The following is a 16,920-nucleotide window of genomic DNA, read 5'->3' as shown; positions in this document are numbered from 1 at the left end:
ACGTTTGCAGACAATGATAGGCTGAGAATACAGAATGGAAGAGAGAAACCATTGTGTGACTAGTGACTGAAGAGACCTGGAGGAGCTTTGCTGGGCTCAAACAATACGAATGAGGGCCCAGCACGGTGGCCTAGCGGCTAAAGTCTTTGCCTTACACGCGCCAGGATCCCATGTGGGTGCCAGTTCTAATCCCGGCGACCCTGCTTCCCATCCAGCTCCCTGCTTGTGGCCTGGGAAAGCAGTCGAGGACAGCCCAAAACCTTGGGACCCTGTACCAGCATGGGAGACCCGGAAAAAGCTCCTGGCTCCTGAATTCAGATTGGCGCAGCTCTGGCCATTGTAGCCACTTGGGGAATGATTCAGTGAATGGAAGATCTTCTTCCCTGTATATCTGACGTTCCAATAAAAATAAAAAGTTTATAAAAAATGAACTGTGAAACAAAAGAAGGTGTTACTAGCGATAAACAGAAGTCATCAGTAACTGTACTGGAGGAGGTGACAATTCTAAACACATCAAAAAGAACAGATCCTTATAATATGTGGACAGCACTGGGGGAACCAGTGAGAAATAAGCGATTAAGGAACAGTAGCTGTTGTCTTCAGAGTGTTCCATTTTCCATGTGGATAGTCGAGTAGCGGACATTCCAGGACCTCCCAGTCTGCACCCAGAGAACCATGGGGCGGTGCAGGGCAGGACACGAGTGGCCCTCAGGGAGTGCTGCCCACTCCGCCCTAATGCCAGCCTTCATGACTGTAAGCTCATCAATTCTGGTCGCAATGCAGCGAAATGGGAAAGCAATGACAGAAATTAGAGAACTTCTCCAACATTTGGAAATCAAACCACTTTTTAAAATAATCCATGGTTTAAGTAAAGTATGAAGGAAAGTGGAAAGTGTTTTGAACTGAATACAAATTACAAAAAAACGTGTCAGAGTGTGAGGACACAGGCAGGGCATTGCTGTGCAGCCTCTGTTACAGGACCTGCTTTAGAAAGGAGGGACTCGGGCCTGGTGCAGTAGCCTAGCAGCTAAAGTCCTCACTTTACATGCACCAGGATCCCATGTGGGTGCCAGTTCGTGTCCCAGCAGCCCCGCTTCCCACCCAGCTCCCTGCCTGTGGCCTGGGAAGGCAGCCGAGGACGGCCCAGAGCCTTGGGAGTCTGCACCTGCGTGGGAGACCTGGAAGAGGCTCCTGACTCCTGACTTCAGATCAGCACAGCTCCAACCTTTGTGGCCACTTGGGGACTGAATCAGTGGACAGAAGATCTTCCTTTCTGTCTCTCCTCCTTTCTACATCTGACTTTCTAATAAAAAAAGAATAATAACAAGAAATGAAGGAAGGGAGGGAGGGAAGACCTCAAATTGATCATCAAATGCTTCTGAAGATGAAGAAACTAAACCCAAGGCAGGAAGGACCCACACAGATAAAAGCAGAAGTGGATGCTGTTGGGAAACTAGAGGAAATTCGTGAAATTGAACACTGGTTCTTTGAAAGGAACAACACTGATAAATCCTTAGTCTGGGGACTAGTGTTGTGGTTCAGTGGGTTAAGCCTCCACAGGTGATGCTGACAGCCCATATTAGGTGTCCCAGCGACTGTATTCAAGTCATCTCCCTGCTGATGTGCCTGAGGGGCAGAGGGTGGTAGTCCAAGGAGCTCCCCTTTGAGAGACCAGGAGGGTCCCTGGCTTGATCAGACCTGTTGCAGCCATTTGGGGGGTTAACCAGCAGACAAGAAGAGGTCTCTCTCTCTCTCCCACCCCCACTTTTCCCTCTGTTCTTTTGTCTCAGATTAATCGCCGTTTTAAAATATCTTTCCCAAGTTTGACCAATACAAACAATTAAAAAGGGAAAACCAACGACTCTTAGGAAATAGATAAGATCTCAGAGGAACTTTATGAAGTTTCTGATGGCAGCAGATCTGACCCCTGGAGGTGTGGCCAGTGGCTGGTCACCCAGGCCCAAGAATGACAGGAGCCACTCCGAAGCAGAGAACACACTTACAGTGGTCAGTCTTCCCACGAGGACAAGCTCAGGGCAGGAGAGCTGCTTGAGTGGATTCCAAACAGGGCACGGGGGAAGCAGTGCTGAGTGCTGGAGAAGCGAGGAGAGTGAACTTGATGCTAACTCTGAGGCCGTACACCTCATGTCAAGCCAGATGCACAAACAAGGAACTCCAGGTGAACCCCAATGAAGGATTATAGAGCTAAATGCACGCTGTTGGAACGCATCCCTGGGCCTAACCGGCCATACCAGCTTGGCCTCACATCATCACCTCAGCAGGCTGGGGGCCGAGGGACTCCCGTGGCTGAGCTCGGCCATCGGAACCTGGAAGCCTGCGTGGCGTTGGCATTGCCTTTCGGTCAGCAAGGAGAAAGGCCATCCACTTTGCCGTGCTGCCCCACGGTGGGAGAGCTCAATCAGGCCACCAGGAGGGACACGATTCTTCATTTGCAGATGGCACAACCTTGTCCAAAAGTCCTAAGAAGTCTGTCTCCCCAGAGAAGGGGGAGAACCTGGAGTGGCAAGGCCATGAGGCAGAGCTCAGCCTGTCCACCTGTGTACAATGGACGGTCCACTTCCAGTGGCAGAAACTACTCTGGAGCAAAGTCATGAAGAGGGAAGGACTCACACACGCTGCTGAGAGCTGCTGATCTGAACACAACTCTCAGAGCCCTTGGGTGCGGCTCCGCCCCAGCCCAGTCACGTCGCCCACCGCTTCTGCTGCGTGAATGCAGCTCCTGCTGATGGGCCAGCAGGCACTTTTGTTTCTTTCAGAAACGGATGGAATTATCCTAAAACCTAAGTGAGGATTCCAAAGCCCAGAACAGCCACAGCAGTTTAGGCAGAGAGCAAAGTTGGAGGCTCACACCTCCCCACTTGAGAACTCCACTCTCAAGCCCTTGCCGGGCCCCAGCAGCCAGTACAAAGTGGCACTCCTCACACGCATGTGCCGACTTCTGACCAGGTGACCAACAAGACTCATCACAGCCAGCACAAAGTAACAGCTGGTAGTGGCCCTATGGCACAGGAGGAAGGCCAGACCTCAAATGGCACAGATTCCTTAGAGTTGATACCATGGACATGGTCCACGAAATCAAAACTTGACAAACTGAGTAGCAGCAGCAAGTCTCAGGGCGTTTTTGTGCTTTAAAAGGTATCTTTACAAATGTAAAACAAGCAATATCCTGGAGGCCTAGAGGGCACGTGACAGCATTGGGGCCACGGCTCCTGGCAGTCCCTGCTGTGGCACAGCCGCAGCCACAGGTCAGGTTAAGGCAGATGTACCCCCCCCCAACACACCGACTCCACCCAGGCACCTCCCCAGGAACAGCGCGGCCGGCACACCTGTGCCCGTTGCACCACGCTACATGCTGGCCAAGCACAGGGCAGACAGGCTCGCCAGGAGGACCAGGACCGACAGTGAGTGGGCACAAGGACTTTCCGGGGTACAGGTCTGGAAAGGGAGTCTGTGTCGTGTGCACTGTGCCTCGGTGAGCTGCAGCTGTGAGGGGAAGGCGAGACAGCAGCACGGGGTCCCTTGCTTTTTTGGCGTGAAGCAGCACACGTTGCGATGTGACACGGGTGTCGCATGTCTGTGCAGGCCGTGTGGTGCCGGGACCGGTTTCTAAGGTAGCAAGACTTGAAGCCACGCTGGGGGCATCCCGGAGTCTTCAGCAGTGGCCTGAGGTGGACACTGCAGGTCCGGGAGCAGCCATGCTCTGCCCACGCTGGGGAGAATGCTTGCAAACAAAGAACAGGGGAGTGTCCAGTGGTTGGCCTTGGTCCACTAAGCCCTTGGACCAGGAACCTGAGGAGAAAGTTCGGGCTCCATTTTTAAATGCTGTGCACACCCCTGCGGGAGCAAAACCTGCCAGTGCCCCTGGTTGTTCCTGTTTGGCTGAGTAAAGGCTTCTCTGTGGAAGTGGTGGTGTGAGTGTCACAGTCCCCACCCCTGGGCCAGCCCTACACTCCCAGCTTTGGTTCTGAAGCAGGGCTCTTCCTCTCTTCCAGATCAAAGCCCAGGCATCCCTTATCAGGCCCTGGGGACCCCAACTAATCAGAGCCTGATTTGCAGGACAATGGGCCAGGCTGTCAGAGCCCCCTCCCCAGGATTATCTCCCGGAACCCTGGGGCCTGGGCCCCAGTCCCTGCTACCTCCACCCCCAGCCAGGCCTATCAGCCCTCCCAGCTGCGGGAAACCTCAGATAGGAAAGCCTGGAAAACAACAGGCATTCCTGTGTGTGGGCCGTGGCTGGCAGGGTCCTAGCATGGCCCAGGAGGCTCTGGCCTTTCTGAGCCACTACCTGTGCATTTGAGCTTTGCCTGGGAGCGACCCAGCACGGCCATCCCTGAGTCCTAGAGTGGCCCAAGTACACTGGGTGCTGGCAAGGGGAAGCCACTCCACACAGTGGCCATCCCCTCCAAAAAGCCTGAGGTGACACAGGACCCTGCTCCCTTGTGACAAGTGCCCACTTGGACCCACAGCCCCAGGGGAACGTCTGTCCGTCCACCAAAGGGTAGTCAGGAGGAGGGCTCAGGCCGTGTGGTTGTCCAGTGTCACGATGCTACGCTTGGCCGGCTCCCTACTCTTTCAGCAGCAGGCCCAGCGTTGCCTCTCTGTGCTTCCCCTCCGTTCACACATTAGCTACTGGCAGCAGACAGCCATCCATCACTCAGACATGAAAAGCTAGATGCCACGACAGATTGGACTCCTGTTGGTGCGGTAGAAAAGTGGCTCAGGCCGAGGGCGCGGCAGGATTCTGGGTCCCGGTGTGACTTGGCAGAAGGTGGCGGTACGGCCAGGGACGAAGCAGGGGTCCCACAGGGAGAACAGGGCTGCAGTGTGGGGGGCAGCTGGTGGGTCAAGTGCTCCTGCTGGCTGGAGCAGAGCTGACTGTTCCGGACCCTGGCGGTGCGGCGCTGCCGAGCTGTCCACCTGTCTCCCACCCCGTCAGCTGCGATGCTAGCTCTTCCAAAGTCGCTGTGTCCCCTGGGTTCAGCAGCTTGCTGCTGTGGGCAGGAGCATACGCCTGCCCCAGAGGGGGGCTGCTGTGCCTTCAGCCAACCTGGGTGTGCATGGGCTCGCCAAGTTCACAGAACATTCTGCTAGTTGTCCAGGCTTTGTCACATGTGCAAGCTCTTTTTATTAAAAAAAAATGCACTTTTTGGGCCTGGCATGGTGACTGAATTGGCTAATGCTATCCCTTCCTGTGCTGGGATCTCACCTGGACACCAATTCATGTCCTGGCTGCTCCACTTCCCATCCAGCTCCCTGCTTGTGGCCTGGGAAAGCAGTCAAGGACAGCCCAAAGCCTTGGGACCCTGCATCCGCGTGGGAGACCCAAAAGAAGTTTCTGGCTTCAGCTCAGCTCAGCTCTGGCCCTTGCAGCCATTTGGGGAGTGAACCTGTGAATAGAAGATTTTTCTCTCTGTCTCTCCTTCTCTGTTGATTTACCAACATTTTTTAAAAATCTATTGAGAAATGTGCTTATTTGTCTACTTGAAAGGCAGAGTTTCAGAAAGAGGAGGAGAAACAGCTCTTCCGTCTGCTGCGTCACCCTCCAGGTGGCTGCAATGGCCAGGGCCAGCAGCTCCATCCAGGTCTCCCACATGGTACAAGGCCCAAGTGCCTAGGTCATGTTCTGCTGATTTCCCAGACCATGAGCAGGGAGCTACCCGTGTGGGATGTGACGTCCCCTGGGCCCCAGAGCACCTCCCTCTGCATGGGAGGTGCAGACCCAGCTTCCCAGGTCTGGGGAGAAGCCTCTGAGCAGTGTGCCCTCGTCCCCAGTGACTGTGTCAGGCGGCCCTTTGTGCCATAAGCATGCATTCATGAAAACTGAGGCCCGTGGGTTCCTTTGTGTTCAACCCACAGCAGTCCGATCTCTGGATGCTCAGAACCAGGGGAGGGCAGTGAGAACTGAGCCAGGGTGGGCCCCCCTGGGATGCTCATTTTGTCCCAGATGGGACTGGGGCGGCTCCAGCCTTGTTTGTGTCTACGTGTGACCCGTGGTGGGCGATGCTGGGCTGTCATGTCAGTAGAACTGTCCCCAAGAAAGAGCCTGTGAGACTGTGGAAGCCACTTCACAGGCGGACTCTCCTGCCTGGGCTACTGCCTTGTGGCCGAGTCTGCGGCGGCATCAGGGGGTCCCAGTCACTGGACCCAGCCTCGCACCTTGGCGGTCACCAGGGGCAGTCTTTATCACATAAAGCCAGTTAGCACGCGCATATGCTCACCCCCATGATTCGATTTAGAACTGAGGAAAGCTCCAGTAATGTGCAATTACGAGGGACTTAATGGCCATTTATGCGAATGCAGCCTCCATGGCACCCTAATACACTTTGATGAATTGCTCATTATAGGCCGTGTTGTAATAGCCTCCGCATAGATTAATAATTGGATAATCAATACCAAAGCGCAGGCTGGGTTTGTTTTCCACTCCTGGGTCAGGACGGAACTGTCTCGGGGGCTGGCCTCCATGTCCTTCCTCTGGTTTTGAATCCGAAATCTCTGACCGCCACTGTCCAAGCCACCGTGCTGGTCCCCGTCAAGCCTCGTGAGCTCCTTCTGTTCATGCAGCCGGCCGTCGACTCCTGGGACACAGAATAAAGGGCAGTTGCGCCCTCAGGGTGGCCTCATACACAGTGCAGGGCAGAAGGCAGGGTCACTGGGGACATGCAGGTGCCAGTGGCACAGCCAAGGTGGCCTCTGGCAGGCTGGGAAGACAAGCCAGCCTGGGCTGCAGGGAGCAGCCACCAGCACAAGGCTGGTGGGGCCTGCTGCGCTGAGCTCTGGGCTGGGCGTGAGGAGCTGAGGGGAAGAAGGGCTTGGCGTGTGTTCTGGGCCCTGTGGATGGTGCAAGGCCAGGCCTTGTTTGGGGCCGTGCGGATGCCGGCACAGCAGGGCCTGTGGGCCCAGAAAAGAATCAAGGGTGCAGCTCTCCCTGAGCAGCAGTGGGTGAGTGGGTGAGTGAAGGCAGCCGTGACCCCGAACTCAATGTGGCACAGAGCTGAAGACATCGCTGCTCCTGCCAGCTGTGTTAACATGAGGAGGTCCAGGATCTCACGGGAAATGTCCGGCTCTCCCCACGGTGCGACAGGAAGCCCCGGGCTCTGCACACGCCCCCTACCAAAGGCCTGTTTCTCTCCATCCACATGACTGCATTTTCACTAAAGGGGGATATAAAAGTTGAATTTTTTTTCAGTAGTTGATTCTGTTAGAATGGCAATTTTATAATCTGGGGGAGTGTTTGTCCTAACAGGGCAGGGGGTGGTGGGCAGCAGGGCCAGAGAAGACATGCCCCAGAGCTGTAGTGATGACAGAGCCGCGTGGCTGGAGGGACCAGGACAAACCCACCCGAGACACCGAACGCAGGACTCTCGGGGCCCTCAGGGCTGTGGGAGTCTCCACTCAGGGTTACATTATTTGGAGTTTTCAGGCTAAATCTGGAAGCAGGCACTGACGGTAGGGAAGTCACTGCGTTGTAATGGCTGACAGTCCCCGTGACAGCCGCATTCGTTGCCGACCCACATCCACATGAGGGCCATGTTTTATTAAACGGTGACTCTTGTCACTCAGCCATTCACCGTCCCATTCTCTCCTTCTAAAAATAGCAGGCCCCGTGGCAGTGACATTCCAACGGGATGGTTAAAAATATGGAAGGCCGCAACAGGGCCATTTTCCAGCAAGACTAGGCAGCCTGCAGCGGTCCCAGCATGACCCTGGGACCTCAAATGGGAATCATTGAGTGACTTTCAGCAGGTGCCCCACTCACTGGCATGCCACGGATGAGGGTCTCTGAGGATCAGGTGCCGACCCAGAGGGGAAAAACTCCAGGGAGCTTCCGTAGGGGTCTCCCCTCAGAGGCAGGAAACCAGTGTATGAGAAGTAGCCTTTGCTGCTCACGCCCACACCCAAGTGGGCTGCGTGGGGCTACACACTCGCTCAGAGCTGGGCCACACTCTTCCTTCTGTGTCCCGTGTCCAGTTACCAACATGTGGCTTTGCCCGTGGTTGTCTCGTCCTGGCTCAACTCTGCCTCAGAGCCTCAGCCGAGAACCGCAGCCCAGGGCTGAGTGCCGGGCTTAGGCTGTAGGGACATGCTGTGCCCACGGGCTGTTGGAATCTTGCAATGCCAGAGGGCTCTGTGTGTGGCCACCAGAGAGAGCACTGGGCCCTGCCCAACTGGCCAGGCACTAAGCGGCAGCAGCAGGTCAGCGCTGTCACTGTTGGTAGCAGTTGCCATCACTCCCTTTTGCAGCTAAAAATAAGATTTTTCACACACATTCCGTGTAATAGATGGTCTGTGTCAATAAATAGAATTTTGAAAAACTGGCATGATGGATTTGTTTTAGGATTTATTTAGTTTTTTGAAAAGGCAGATCAGATTTACAGAAGCAGGAGAGACATGAAGAAAGATCTTCCATCTGCTGGTTCACTCCCCAAGTGGCCGTAACAGCCAGAACTAGTAATCTGAAGCCAAGAGCCAGGAACTTCCTCTGGGTTCCCCACACAGGTGCAGGTTCCTAAGGCTTTGGGCCGTGCCCGACTGCTTTCCCAGGCCATAGGCAGGGAGCTGGATGGGAAACAGGGCTGCCAGGATTAGAACCAACGCCTATATGGGATACCAGCGTGTGCAAGGCAACAACTTTAGTCAGTAGGCCAGATTTCTCATTCTTTGAGTCTGACATTGTTCCTGTTTCTCTTGGTCCATGCCAGGTTATGTCCCTGGCGTAGACATGGCCAGGGTTATCAGGTGTCTCCTCCGTGGCACAGAGGATGCATGGCATTGCAAGAAATAACAGATAATACAGAGAGCAGAAAGAAGTGAGAAGGATCTGCCTGAGTTGCCATTCTGTGCCATGTGTTAACATGGGGGTGCACTGTTTGTGAATGTGTTTGACCTTGTGTAAGCATGTGCCAAGGCATATGTGTGTGTTGAGTTGTGTGAGCATACACTGGGACTCGTGTGTGAAGTACGCTGTGCGCAGCTCAGCCTGACTTCTCAGTGCCCCTGCTTTCCTTCCTGTTCTGGTGGCCAGTGAACCAGAAGAGCTCCTGAGCTGAGCATACACACATGCTGCAGACACAGAGCCTTTAGAATTCTGCCCAGTGCACTCCAGCTATCCCTCTGGCCCAGGCCCGGCCTAGATCCTCACTGCGATCCCCTGGCGGCAGCACTGGCTTCTCCCAGTACATGACTCACTGGCCTGACCACTCAGTCCTGTTTTTAAAGCTAGAACAGCACCAGTGCCCGCCCTGGGAGAGCTGCAAGTGACCGGCAGCCAGGAGCAGCTTGTTCAGTGCCCCCACAGCCGCACCACGCCACCCAGCATGTTGGTCCTAACTTGACTGGGATTTGGCAGGAGTTTGTCCTCCGTCGAAGACAATTTCCAACTGAGGAGGATTCTGAGGAGAAGTTCCGACTGCAGAGCAGAGGGAGTCTTTCACCAACAGGTCTAGGCCCCAGCATCCACAGCAGCTGGGCAGCCAGCATTCCTAACCTCTGCCCAGCAAGCTCTCCAAATGTGTCCATCACAGGTCAGCTGCTCTGAACAAGGTCCCAGGAGCCCCCGGGGCTAGCAGAGGGAAGCAGGGAGAGCATAGGTCAGAGCTGGGGGGCTGGGTACCACTGGCTTTGGGGCCATGCTGTGAGCCCTAGCCTGCAAAGCTGCAGTTTTTGGGAGAGTGGCACCTTTCGGAGACCCACGGCACTGCCGCCGTGCAAGGAGCCGCATCTCCATGGCTTGTTTGTGTTCTGACCGCAGGCGGGGCTGGAGCCAGGGTCTTCTCAGAGCCCACCACTCAAAATTGCACAGCAGTCAACGCTGCCACTTCTGGCTGTCCAGTAGACAGCTCAATGGTTGATGTTGGCGTGTTGGGCTGTTTCGTGGGACGGCAGGCAGCTGGACGGCCGATCGTGATGTCCTGGGCTGTTACATTATCACAGCATGGAGCTGGATGGTCTGTGGTAACACCCTGGACTATTATGTGGCCCAGGCAGAACAGCCTTAGGCCGCAGGAAGCAAGCATGGAGGCAGGTGGGCAATGTTGGGGAGGTGGTGGAGCACATGGGCCACGCTGCGTGGACTCTCTGGCAAGCATGTCCTGCCATGCACAAACCAGATCGAGTGTGTCCCAGCACTGATGGGAGGACCCCATCCCCGTGGACTTAGCAGAGGCTGACCTGACACTGCTGTTCGCGTCTCCACTGCCCATGGTGGCCTCCCTCCCACCTCCCGAACCCGGGTGCAAGAAACGACAGAAGGACACTGCTGTTTAGTCCAGATTTCATGTCTGCATGTGCAGTGCATTGTTGCAGGGGGAGCACACCTGTTCTGCTGCCAAGGACCAAGGACCCTTGCAGATGAGAGAGGCACAGAGAGCATGTCATTTTGAGGAGGGACTCATCCCAGATGCAGGTGGTCTAGGCATCCATGTGCATGGTCGTCTCCCAGCACCCACGGGGGCCCCCAGGCACAGAGAGGGATCCCCGTCTCCCCATGCTCCCTTGACTTTCCTCATCAGTGCTTTTCAAAAATTTACACCACAGCTGATGGATTTGCCAGCAGCCTGCAAGACAACAACTTGGGAGGGCCAGAGGGCCAGAGGTTAGTGCAAGGCATGGAGGGCTGACCTGGCTCAGTCAGTACCCAGACGCCTAGCTCAAGAGGTGTGGGTTGCTATTCCCACCCTCTGAGGGACAGAAGTAATGCCAGCAGCCATTTGTCCATCCTTATAGATGTGATGTGTCTGCGTGTTAAGGCAACGAAGGGAGCATGGATATTTTCACTCTTCTGGAAGCTCAACTCTGGATCTTCAGCTGCAGAGGAACTTTACAAAAACTTAGGTAACTCAGCAGAGAGTAGAGTGTGGCCTTCCCTACCCCCACCCGCCGACCCTGTTGGTTTGCATGGCTACAGGTTCACACAGGAGCCGGTATGAAACCTGAGGGGGCTGTGAAAGTTCACTGCAGTGGAAAAAACATTTTTTTAAAGATTTATTTGTTTTATTACAGTCAGATATACAGAGAGGAGGAGAGACAGAGAGGAAGATCTTCCGTCCGATGATTCACTCCCCAAGTGACTGCAACGGCCGGTGCTGTGCCGATCCGAAGCCGGGAACCAGGAACCTCTTCCGGGTCTCCCACGCGGGTGCAGGGTCCCAAAGCATCGGGCCGTCCTCGACTGCTTTCCCAGGCCACAAGCAGGGAGCTGGATGGGAAGTGGAGCTGCCGGGATTAGAACCAGCGCCCATATGGGATCCCGGGGCGTTCAAGGTGAGGACTTTAGCCTAGGCCACACCGCCGGGCCCGGAAAAAAACATTTTTAAAGATTGATCGATTTATTTGAAAGAGTTACAGAGAAAGGAGAGACAGAGATTTTCCATCTACTGGTTTACTTGCCAGGAGGCCTCAACAGCCGCACTGGGCCTGGCATTCCCCACAGGTCTCCCCTGTGGGGGAGGGGCCCAGACACTTGGGCCATCCTTTACCACTTTCCCAGGCCACGACATGAGCTGGTGCTCAGGCTGCAGTTAATCCTGCGCTAGCTTGAGTTCGCAATGTCTGTGTGCTTCACTGAAGGCTCACCAAGGGACTGGCCACTCTAGCAGCCACCCTGGCAGATGGGGCTGCAGGTTTAACTGTGCCCCTCTGGAAGGACAGGTGTGATCAGGAGGCATCCGAGAACGCTGTGCATGGAGTGCCTGGAGTTTGGATAGTTTCATTTTCACGTTTTTTAAGGCCCTGGGTAGGGGCTGTTTGCAGCAGTAGTCAGCCACATTCCCACAGAGCCCAGCTTTGTGTCATGGTTCCAGCTCTGCTCCCCATCCTCGCTTCCTGTTACTGTCAATCCTGGGAGGCAGCAGGTGAAGGCTTGAGGTCGTGGGTGCTTTCCCGCCACCTACACAGACCACCTGGATGAGCTCAGGGGTCCCGACCGGGCGTGGCCCAGTCCCAGCCATCATGGGCATTTGGGAAGTTAATCGGATGGAAGATGGAAACTCACCACTTGTCTGTCTCTCTCGGTCTCTGTCTCTCTCAAATACAGTGGAAGCAAATTTTTAAATGCTGTGTTATCTTCCATTCACTTCTGGTACTTCAAACAGACCATGGAAAGTGGAGTTTAAAGACAACTTTATTTTGGAGCCAAAGTGTTTTGAGATTATGCATAAAAGGGATCTTTGGAAAGTTCCTGAAAAATGTGTGTTTTGAAAAACTATGCATGGATTTCAAATTTTTCTACACGCATACCTTCAATCATCTTTCTGCAAATTTGTAAATTACCTCAGGATGCACATGGAAATGAGGTGAATGTAGGGTGCTGTGAGGATCAGTACACATGCCCATCCCGCATGGCCCCCAAAACAACCAGGATTCAGGTGGCCGCACACTAGCTTTTGAAAAAAATTAATAATTTCCATTTAGGAACATTTCAGAGAAAAGTCACTCGGAGGGAAAGCCCCTGCCCATTAAAGTAAGCTGTGGGGTAACAGCTCCCCACATCCTGTGGCAGGGTCGCCCCAAGGCAGCAACAGCACCCAGCTTCCTCTTTTGGGTTTCTGACAGGTTGTGAGGGTCACATGTTACCTGCAGTTCAAACCCTTCCAGAAAGAAAAAAAAAAGAAAAGAAAAAGCCCTGTGTGACGGTGGAAAAGCTGAATAGGAGGTGGAAATGATCAGTGGAGAGAAGACACGATGGGAAAGCGTGGGTGTCCCTGACAAAGCCGCAGCGGCGGGAGACGCCACCCCAAAATAGCCAGCAGGCCCGCTGGTAATCGTGGGCTGACTGGGGACTCTAACCATGACCTCATGGGAGAAGGGGGTGGAGTCCCATGTCCATCTGTGCCATGGGGACAGGCGCCAAGCCTCAGGCCACGGCTGGGGGGCCACCAGCTGCTGTACAATGATCATGGTGCTGATGTCTGTCTGATTCCTGGGATCCCAGCCTGAGCCACTTCATGGCACCTCTCATGAAGCCCACGCAGTGGTGCAGGGAAGCTCTTGTGAGACCACCTGCACACAGCGGCTTACTCAGCAAGCTCTGGCTCCCCTGAAAGCCTTGTGTGTCCCAAAGGGAGGCAGAAAGCAACAAGTGAGAGCACTCCTCGGTCAGGGACGTGACAGGTGGGGGACACACCGAGGGGTTTCCCATCCGCCCCCGACCCCGGGCTCTCCCTCGAGGTCAGGTGCATCAGTGGGCAGACGGGGAAGCCCACTGCTCAGCTCTCTTCCTCTTTTACCTTTGCAAGCAGATGTTATTTTTCCTGTGGTCTGCAAACCATGAGTAACTAGAAGATTCTCAGCTGCTCGGCTGCTTTGCTTGCTGTCTTCCTCCTGTCCATTAGAAGTTACCAATCAGAATGCCATGTGGTAACCACCACTGTCCCCGACCCCTCCTGTCCACCACTGTCCCCGACCCTTCCTGTCCACCACTGTCTCCCGACCCCTCTTGTCTCAGCACTGTCCCCGACCCTTCCTGTCCACCACTGTCCCCGACCCCTCCTGTCCACCACTGTCCCCGACCCCTCCTGTCCACCACTGTCCCCGACCCTTCCTGTCCACCACTGTCCCCCGACCCCTCTTGTCTCAGCACTGTTCCTCGAGCCCCTCCTGTTCACCACTGTCCCCATCTCTCACTCACCCCTCAAGTCTGCCTCCTACCTGCATCACTGCTTCCGAGGTGGCTCTTCCATCCCTTGACTACACCCTAGCCTCATCCGGTGCTGACAAAGTGCCCCCAGGTGCCCGTCAAACTCAGCAGCAGGAGACCTGAGACCTCCCCCACACTTCGCCACACCACCACCTGTTGGATGCCCAGCATGCTCTGGCTGTTTCCAGCAGGCCTTCTTCTGTGCGTCTCAGCATTTCCCATCACAGCAATAATTAACAATGTGAGCATCCCCACTCCAGCCTACCTCAGATCTCATCGTAATCACGCACCACTGAGGCCGCATCCACTGGGACATCATGACTACGGCTCAGATCAAACCCACTGCACACCATCACTGCCCCTTACCTCCCTCAGTTTGCAGCATTGTTTCCCCAAATGTCCTCCTCACCTATCTTATTATCACTTCACACCTCCCTCACCCCTCATTATTACCTCACACCTCCCTCACCCCTCATTATTACCTCACACCTCCCTCACCCCTCATTATTACCTCACACCTCCCTCACCCCTCATTATTACCTCACACCTCCCTCACCCCTCACTATTACCTCACACCTCCCTCACTATTACCTCACACCTCCCTCACCCCTCACTATTACCTCACACCTCCCTCACCCCTCATTATTACCTCACACCTCCCTCACCCCTCATTATTACCTCACATCTCCCTCATTATTACCTCACACCTCCCTCACCCCTCATTATTACCTCACACCTCCCTCACCCCTCATTATTACCTCACACCTCCCTCACCCCCCATTATTACCTCACACCTCCCTCACCCCTCATTATTACCTCACACCTCCCTCACCCCTCATTATTACCTCACACCTCCCTCACCCCTCATTATTACCTCACACCTCCCTCACCCCTCATTATTACCTCACACCTCCCTCACCCCTCATTATTACCTCACACCTCCCTCACCCCTCACTATTACCTCACACCTCCCTCACTATTACCTCACACCTCCCTCACCCCTCACTACTGCCTCACACCTCCCTCACCCCTCATTGTTATCTCATACCTAGCACTTCCCTCGTCCCTCAGAAGTTACTTTCAACCCTTCCAGACCGCAGACCATTGTTGCCTGAGTCTTTGGAGACTCCATCCATGTTTATACCGAGATGCCATCCGGGTGCTCCACTGTCCTTGGGATTTGCGGGAGAAGTAACTTGGTGGGCTCCTCTGTGTCAGACCTCGGAACCTCCATTCCATTCTTTCCTTTAGGTCCAGGTCAAAGCTGACCATGCCTTGCAGGTGGACTTCCTCCCCACCAGCCATCCAGATGTTTTCTGGATCCTGTCCACCCATTTCCCAGGGCCAGGGCACTGGCCAGGATTCAGGGTGGCTTCCTGTCTCATCTCTGCCATGCCACACACTCTGCGCCCGGCTTGCCCTCAGCGCCCGGCTGGCCCTGCGTCGCACGGCCAGGGCTGCTCCTGGAACAACAGCTCCTCTTTATCCACGCAACCTCCAGATGCAGTGCTTCTCTGTCACAATGTTGCTTGGTGCGGCTGTGATGCAGCCAGTGAGGTTCGCAAGCTCTGCATGTCGGGCCTCTGTGAGGAGGGTGAGAGGACCCGTGTGGGACACTGGGCTGTGCACAGGAAGGAGCCTGTGTGCGGCCCTCTACTGCTGCTGTGTCATGGAAAGCGCCTCTGGCTGAGGAGCTGCCTGCGCACTTGGGGACAAGTTGAGTCCTGAAGGCTGGCTCCTGGGAGCACCCTGCACACCTGGGCCTCATTAGCAGCTGAGGAGTCGCAGGAGGTGTGCCCTCCCGGTGCTGTCAGGCCAGCAGCCAGAGCCCACTCAGGGGGCAACGTCGCACCCTATGGTCGGTGACCCGGCACATGTCCTCGTGGCTGCCAGCCGAGGCTTCTGGGGTGGGACGGGACAACTCAGTGATGCAGACACGCTGTGCTACTCTGTGTGTGCCACTGGACTGCCACCGTGCTGGGCTCTGAGCTGTGCCATCCACTCCCCTTGCGCTGTGGGATTGTTGTTGTTCCAAGCAGCTGGGGCGGGATGGGGGGGCACTTGGGGAAGGGAGGTGATGACACGCACACCCACCACTGGCTCCAGGAAGCCGCCCCGGACGGGCTGGGCCTCTGAGAGGCGCTCGGGTTTATCTGGGCGCAGCCTCCAGGCCCCGGCCAAGGGAAGCCCAGCAGTTCCGTGACGCCAGCAGAGCCCACACCCCCACCCCCAGCAAGCTACTGGGAACGGGGACACAGTGACAGCCTGCCTGTGACATTTCCTATCTCAGTGCCCATCAGGTGGCCACAGTGGACAGAGGGGATGTTGTGCACTGTGCTCGCAAAGGCTTCTGCCAGCTGCGGTCATTTCCTCCCTGTCTGCCAACACTCACACAGGGTGTGGCCTGGGGGGGTTCTGTGACTTGACCCCCTACAGGGAAATGAGAACCAGAGGCCCTCAGCAAGGGGCCTGGGCCCCTGTGCTGTCCCTGCCCCCGACACAGTTGAGAAACCTCCACCCGGCTCCATGCAGAGACCAGAGGCCTGTCAATGGTGACTCACCTGCTTTGCAAGTTCATGAACACATCGGGCGGGAACCCCCTCACCCTGGCACCCATCCTGGATGAGGTCCATCCTGGCAGAGCCGCTGCTGCCATGCCCCCAGCCAGTTCGAGAACTCAGGCCCCGCGCAGCCAAGGGAGAGGGCAGTGCTGTTCCCTTTGGGCTGCACCATGTCACACTGGACATGGCTGAGGGGTGGCCAGGGCGCCCGTGTCCTCTGAGTATGATGGCCGCCCTGACCCTGTATCTCTTTTCTTGCAGTAAATGAAGTTATATGGAACGACCTCTCCAGCACCACCCGCCCCTAATGTGCACGGCGGAGGTTATACAGCAGTGGTGCTGGCTCCTGGGGACAGCCAAGCGCCAGTAGCCGTGACTCCAAGTAAATCAAACACATGGCTGGCGCCACTCAGGACTTGCAACTCACTGAAGGCAAGGAGACGAGTGTTTGTTATTGGACAAAGAAGCAGTGGCCTGCTGATTGGGAGGAAGGCAGGAAAGCAAGTGGCCACCATGGCTCCTGAAGGATAAGTCTTCTCACGAGAACGGTGGGAGGTGGACAGGGCCTACCATGGCCGCTGGATTCAGCGCTGCAGTGCCTTACGCGCCCAGACGACCGGGCTCAGCCACAGGGAAGTCGACGTGAACCTACAGCAGCACAAGCTGCCATAGTGTGTCAGTCAGCCTGGAGCTCTTTTCTCGCAT

The 16,920-nt window shown here is 55.5% G+C and overlaps 1 protein-coding gene across 2 annotated transcripts in view; it reads left to right on the top strand.

Annotated features, from left to right (window-relative positions):
* NFATC1 (nuclear factor of activated T cells 1) overlaps nucleotides 1-16,709 on the top strand; it is a 76,637-nt gene extending 59,928 nt beyond the window's left edge. For both annotated transcript variants that reach the window (XM_058676792.1, XM_058676793.1), the window contains exon 10: nucleotides 16,477-16,709. In XM_058676792.1, the coding sequence (XP_058532775.1) occupies nucleotides 16,477-16,479 (3 nt within the window). In that variant the 3' untranslated portion in view covers nucleotides 16,480-16,709. The remainder of the gene's footprint in view (nucleotides 1-16,476) is intronic.
* Nucleotides 16,710-16,920: the final 211 nt, after the last annotated feature.

The sequence above is a fragment of the Ochotona princeps genome, chromosome 18 (genome assembly GCF_030435755.1).
Source record: "Ochotona princeps isolate mOchPri1 chromosome 18, mOchPri1.hap1, whole genome shotgun sequence".
NCBI lineage: Eukaryota > Metazoa > Chordata > Mammalia > Lagomorpha > Ochotonidae > Ochotona > Ochotona princeps.
This window is presented reverse-complemented; position numbering and strand designations above follow the sequence as displayed.